This window comes from Anomalospiza imberbis, chromosome 6 (assembly GCF_031753505.1).
Source record: "Anomalospiza imberbis isolate Cuckoo-Finch-1a 21T00152 chromosome 6, ASM3175350v1, whole genome shotgun sequence".
Lineage (NCBI taxonomy): Eukaryota > Metazoa > Chordata > Aves > Passeriformes > Viduidae > Anomalospiza > Anomalospiza imberbis.
In genome coordinates this window covers 27371792-27378686 of record NC_089686.1, presented here as the reverse complement: position 1 = coordinate 27378686, position 6895 = coordinate 27371792, and the positions used below count along the sequence as shown (strand labels likewise).

The following is a 6895-nucleotide window of genomic DNA, read 5'->3' as shown; positions in this document are numbered from 1 at the left end:
CATGTTGTTGATTTATGGACTTTAGCTCTAGAAGTGTTACTACTATTTTCTCTAGTTTCATTTGTGTACCTGTAGATTTACATCAAGGTGTATATGGCATGTTTATCCGTTGTTTCCAAAGCTGATCCGCACAAGGCGGCTCTTTCCCCGTGGGATTGCTGTAAGGGCATAAAAGCAAGGGGCCTGTGGCCATGTGCCGACGTGAGGCAAAGGGAAGCAAACTTGTAACTATATTCCATTGCGGTAACTCCCTAAAACTACATTACTTTATTTGTAGCTAGCTCCTTGGTTTTGAAACATCGGTCCTTCTAGTTACTCAATAGAAAAGCGGTGCAAAAGGCCGCCCCCGCCCTGTGCTCGGCCGGGGCACAGCCCAGGCCTGTGTTTTCAGTCGGCAGCGGGCGTTCCTGGCTCGCCGCGGAGCCGGGCCCGCCCCCGGCGCGGAGCTCGCCACGTGTCGCGGCGGCTGCGCAGGCGGCGGCGGGGCGGGGCGGCGCGGCCGGGCCGGTGGCGCGGGAAGATGGCGGCCGGGATCCGGGAGAAGCAGACAGGTGAGCGCCCGCCCGCGGTCCCGCCGCGCGGGCGGCCCCGGCCCCTCCCGGCGCTCGGGCGGGGGAGCGGGGCCGGCCTCACGCCGCCGCCACCGCTGCGCCTGCCTCTGTCCCCGCGGGGCGTGCTGCGGGCGCCGCCGCCGGGAATTCGCGCCCTCTCACCCGGCTTGGGTCTCCCGGCAACGGGGTGGCGGCCCCTCTACCGCCTTCTCCTCGCCTCTGCGGCGGCGGGCCCGGGGCGGAGGGACTCCGGAGCCTCGGGCCGCAGTTCTCGCAGAGGGACCCCGGCCCCGCTTGGGCCCCAGGCCCCGGGGACGTGGCCGTAGGTGCCGCCGAGGTGTGGAAGGCGCCCCCGGGGCGGGACTTGGCCGGGCCCGGTCGTGAGCGGTGCCTTCTGCCGCGGCCGTGCGAGCGCAACCTCCTTTTCGGCTTCTTTCTGCTCGTGGGAAGGATCGGCGGGAAATAGCGTTTAATGGTGCAAAAATAAAGCTGCTGTTGTCATGTTCATGTTAAGACAATACAGGGGCATCCAAGCGTGTACTGACCCTCAAGAAATTAGGAATACGTTAATAACAACAATTGTGCATGAGGATTTCTGTGAGTAAAGGGTTTGTTAGGGTCTGTGGCTAAGAAGTTTAGTCCCTTCTTAGACATTGCTGAGAGTCCTTAATTGATTCTTCTCTGCCTTGATGCTGCTTCGTAAAGCCTTGGACATACTCCTAAAGCACAGGGAATGTCATCTCCGTAGTCTTCTACTTCCCTTGCTTGCCAAAGTTGTAATCAGTAGTTAAGCTGTAGTCATGACGCTTTCTCCTTGACAGCTGCAGAATCTTTGGTGTTATAGAGGATTCTGGATGCGTTTAGTTAGCATGAAATGTTTCAAATCATCTGCCTAACATCTCAGTTAGAGTTTCTATGAACCTTAAATATTTTACTAGTATGCTAAATTTTTTGGTACCAGTCTACTTTTTTGTAATCTCATTCCTCTGCCTTCTACCATTGATAGTGCTATTTGATGTTCTTCTGAAGTCCTTTGCTTATCTTCTCTTTGCTATCTTTCTAATAAAGCCTATTTTCTTTGAGCTCGTATTCTGTACAGCTTTATTTTGTATTCTGTTTCACGGTGTTCATAGAGTGGTTTGGGTTGAAAGGGACCTTAGAGATCATCTCGTTCTGACTCCCTGCCTGCTATGGGCAGGAACACTTTTCACTAAATCAGGTTGCTAAAAGCCCTATCCAGCCTGGCCTTGAACACTTCCAGGTATGGGTTATCCACAGCCTCTCTGTACAACCAGTTCCAGAGCCTCACAACCCTCATAGGGAGGAATTTTTACTTTATATCTCATCTAAACCTACTGTCTCCATTTAAGGCCATTCCCCTTTGTCCTATCACTACGTGCTGTTGTGAAAAGTCCCTCTCCAGGATTCTTGTAACTCCATTTCGGTACTGGAAGCCACTATAAGGTCTCGCTGGAGCCTTCTCTTCTCCAGGCTGAACAAACCCAACTCTCTCAGCCTTTCCTCATAGGAGAGGTACTCCACTCCTCTGATCATCCAGAGGAGGGTGTTCCTCCTCTGGACTTAATCCAACAGGTTCAAGTTCTTCTTATGTTGGGCCCAGATGTGGGCGTGGTACTCCAGGTTGGATCTCACCAGAGGAAAACAGAGGGGCCCCTCTCTCATCCTGCTGGCCACACTGCTTTGGATACAGCCCAGAATACAGTTGGCTTTCTGGGCTGCAGGTGCATTGCCAGGTCATGTCAAGCTTCTCATGCACCAACACCCCCAAGAGTTCTCCTCAAGGTTGCTCTAAATCCATTCCCTGTCCAGCCTGTATTTGTGCTTGGGAGTGCCCCGACCTAGCTGCAGGAGCTTGCACCTGGCCTTGCTGAACTTCCTGGCGTTTACACAGGCCCACCTCTCAAGCCTGTCAAGGTGCCTCTGGATGGCCTCCCTTTTCTCCAGCTTATTGAGGAGGAATTTCTTCATGGAAAGGGTTAAACATTGGAATGAACTGCAACTGCCCATGGAGGTGGTAAAGTCACCATCCCTGGAGACGTTCAGCTGGACATGGCACTTGGTGCTATGGTCTGGTTGACAAAGTGGTGATCAGTCAAAGGTTGGACTCACTGATCCTGGAGGTCTTTTCCAGCCTGAATGATTCTGTGGTTTTGTGACCGTATACAGCTTGATGTCATTGGCAGACTTGCTGCAGGTGCACTCAGTCCCACTGTCCATGTCACCAATTGTTACTTGATTATTTCAGTCAGCCTTTACAGCTGAATCCATGTTGTCTTCTGTTAAAGAGGTCTTTTCCAAGGAGCTAGATTCAACAACTAAAATGTACTCAGAAAAAGGTTTCTTATCATTTAGTTACGGTCTTACCATATATGTGCACCATCTGTTGTGACCTTTATCCAGGTTCATAACCAGGATTGGTTTCATAACAAAAGTATATCATTGTGCAAGCACAGTAAAAACCTGATCCTTGCCCCAGAGAACATTCAGCATTAATATAAATGAAATGACAGTATGAATACAAAAAAAAGGAACTTGGACACTTGCTGAATGTTGACATGATTGTCACAGCACATTACTAGTCTGATTACTCTTTCTTAGCAGAGAGCTTATGCCAAGTTTTACTTTAGATGATAAACTCTGCAATGCAGCTGCTTCAGCTCTGGTAGTACCAAAGCACATAACCATACAGCTTTATATAAAATTGTTCATATGGCTAAAGATGTCACCAGCAGTGAGGGGCCAAAGAATCCAGGAGTAGCCTGTAATCAATTTTCAGAGCTGCTTCATGGTGTTTAAAAAAGAAAAGGAAAAAGTATGAAGCAAGTCATGGGAAGGCTGGAGTCCATCAAGACTCAGCACTCAGTGCTAGCTTGGATTTTCCCACATTTGTGTTTCACTTCTAGTAATGTCGTTTGAAAGGGCAGTACACAGGATGAAGCAGGGCATCAGAAACACTGCCTGGCCATGGATAGATGATATTAGGAAAGCCAGAGTTCCACTGAGGTTGAGCTGTGCAGCATGTATCTCGAGAAAGGATAAGTACTTCTGCTGCAACATTAGTGTTAGCAAAAATGTAAATAATAAAAAAGGTTGGACCTTTGCTAAATGGAGCTGGTCATTTAATGGTGACACAGATAGACTGAGACAAAGGTAGGGCTGAGGTAACCAGTGCTGCCTTTCCCTCAGTCTTCACCTACAAATGCTTCCAGGCCTTTGTGTCACTTTGGAGTCAATCATTGAGTGAATCCTATTGGAAAATACTTCTCATCACATGAGGGAAAATGCATGCATGAATTTATGTACAGTAAATCATGCCTGAACGACCTAATTGCCTTCAGTGATAAAATGACTGGGTTTGTAGACAACAGGACAGTATTTAATTTACCTTGACTTCAGCAAAGCTTTTGACACTGTGGTGCTATATCCAAGTTAGGATATCATGGACTAGATAGATGAACAACTAGCTACATTAAAAAAACTGGTTGGATGGCTCAAAGGGTTTGTAATTAATCACACATAATTACCTAGAGGCTGGTAACAACTAGAGCACTGCATGAGTGTATTCTGTGACCTCTCCTGTTTAAAAGGTCTATCAGTCACCTGGAGGGCGTTGTCAGAGTGTTCTCTGATTAAGTGTGCAGATGACAGCAAACTAGGGGCATCTCTTCTACTTGAGGGCAGAGCTACCATTTGGAGGCATCTAGATGGACAAGAGGAATGGGCCAGCAGAGATCCTATGAAATGTAACGATGACAAATTCCTGCCCTTGTAAAGGAAGAACCCCTTGCGCATACAGGCAACAGCATGGGGCGTTGCCAGACTGGAGAGCAGCTCTGTCAAAAAGACCTGCAGGGGGTCCTGGTGGACCATCAGCGGAGGGAGACAGCAGGGAGTACCAAGGTGGTCAGAGGCTGTGGTGAGGCTGTAGCACTAAGGCTTGTTCTGCCTGGAGTTTTCTCCAGGCGGCTTCAGGGTGGACGCTACAGCAGCTCCCAAATACCTATGGGCAGCAGTGAGAAGATGGAACCAGGCCCCTTTGTAGTGGTGTATGGCAGTAGAGTGAGGCACAACGTGCATAAATTGCATAACATAAACAAGGTGTTCAAACTGGATGTAAGGAAAAGCTTTTTCTCCACAAGGACAGTCAGTGCCAGAGGTTGCACAATGTGGTTATGGCATCTCCATCCGTGGAGAACTGACTGGATAAAGCTCTGAGCAGCCTGGCCTAGCTCAGAGGTGAGCCTCCTTAGGCAGGAGGTTGGACTGGAGGTCTTCCAAGGTCCTCTCCAGCCTGAGATGTCTTGTGATACTGTAGATCCCAGGAACTGCACTATATTCATTCAGCCAGAGTCAGAAGTTAATTGTTTCTACTGCTCTCCATTTATGAGCTAAGTGGTATCCATCACTCTAATTTATTCAAGTTTTTCCTCTGCAAAACTCTGTGATGATTTTGTTACGAGATTTAAGTGAACTGCTGCTATAGCATGAATAGTCTTTTGCTGCTAGTCAAAGATGGGAGAGCAGCACATACTGTGTTGTTTAATCAGATAAATGAGGAATGATCATTACATAATAGATTTATAAATTAGAGGTAGGTAAAACAATCTGCTTTGGTTTGTATGTGGAATGGAAAGTTAAATTAAAGTTCATTCATCTTTCAGAGAGTTTTCCTGCTACAAACTAAGGGTATTTTCGTATCCCTTAAACCAGCAATTTCTTCGTATGAGTTCTCAAAATCTTTCAAACTGTGTATTGATTTTAGTCAGGCATAAAGGTATTTTTTCTTTGGTGTGTACGGTTTTGTTCCTGTGGGGTAGGAAAAGCAGATCAGGAAATAAAGCAAACTAGTTCCCACTGGACAGAATGCATCTTCAAGAAGATACTGGAATTATTTTTAAGGCAAACCATGTTAGAATATAGCCTGTATAGCTAAGGAGAGTTAATGTTTTAGAACTTGCGTCTTTGCCTTTTGCTGTGTCCTCTGGAGTCCATAAATTCTAGCAGATGTGAGCCACTTGTCAGTCAAAGCTGCATAAAAATAATGAAAATGTGACTTGTTGTATTTATATTTTGTGATGGTATTCCTTTCAAATGAAATGTATAATAAAATCCTGCTAAAGTCTCTAGTTGCTGTTGTTCAAGTGTAAAGAAAGTAAAGCATTATTTGGCTTTATTTTCCAGTGGCTTTGAAACGTATGCTGAACTTCAATGTTCCTCCAGTTAAAAACAGCACAGGAGAACCAGTATGGAAGGTAAGAACTTTTGGAACTGGAACATGAGAATTTTATGGTGTTTAGAAAAGTTCAGATTTGCAGGTTTTAACTAAATCAAGTTCATCTTTCTTGTGTTATTAACTTCTACAAAATATTTTTCCTGTATTGTAAATACACAGAACTGTGTATCAGAACTGCTGAAAAAATACCAGAGTCAGAAAAAAGCCCATTCAAATGGAAAAACTATTGATAGCATGAAGAATCTGAGCTCAGGCTGGCTCTATTACCTTTAAAATGTAATTTGTAGGTCATGAGGAGTTTTTGCTACTACAAAGCATTCATTCTGTCTCTTCATCTGTTGTCTTTTTTCACTAATTCCTATTTTCTCTTCTGATTTTCCTCTTGTTTTCTCCAAAATGCAATCAGGAAAACTGCACATGCAATAACAAACTTCAAACAGTAAACTCTATTTTGACAAGACACTTTTCACGAGATGGAAATGATGGTTCTTTTTCCCCCTTTATCACTGAGTTTCCACCTGTTTTTTTCTTTTATATTTTATTTATTTGTAAGCACAAATCGAAGTCCATGACAAATTAATGTTTATTATAAATTATTATAAATTGGTAGATGTTTAGATGTTGAAGCCCTTTTGAAGTTAGGGTAGTAGTTCCCTAAACCTGAATTCCTGTATCCACGGTATTCTACAGTATCCACTTTTTACAGCACTTTATAAGATGATGTATATCTGTTTCAGATTCTCATTTATGACAGATTTGGCCAAGATATCATCTCACCTTTGCTGTCAGTGAAAGAGCTGAGGGATATGGGAATCACTTTGCATCTGTAAGTACTTTTTAAAAATTGGGAATTCTTTTCTAAAAAGACCATTATTTTATATTCCCCAAAATAATTAACAAATCAATGAAAAATCATTTAATAAATAACTGGTAGAACAAAAATTATACACTGACTTGTTCCTAAAATCAGATGCCATTACACAGAATCCGGGAGTGGAGAGATCATTCCAAACACTGTTCACTAGGATTTCTTGCTTAAAACAGGAGGCCCTTGTTCAAAAATAAAAATTATCCAGTAGTTATTATTTTG

General features: G+C 44.7%; 1 protein-coding gene across 2 annotated transcripts in view; it reads left to right on the top strand.

Annotated features, from left to right (window-relative positions):
* Positions 1-466: 466 nt before the first annotated feature.
* Positions 467-6895, top strand: part of SCFD1 (sec1 family domain containing 1) — a 49399-nt gene continuing 42970 nt past the window's right edge. The window contains exons 1-3 of one of the 2 annotated variants that reach the window (XM_068193003.1): positions 467-551; positions 5754-5824; positions 6543-6631. In XM_068193003.1, coding sequence (XP_068049104.1) covers positions 521-551; positions 5754-5824; positions 6543-6631 — 191 coding nt within the window. In that variant the 5' untranslated portion in view covers positions 467-520. Of the gene's footprint in view, positions 552-1011; positions 1149-5753; positions 5825-6542; positions 6632-6895 lie in introns of those variants that run through there. The other variant, XM_068193002.1, reaches the window with a different exon arrangement.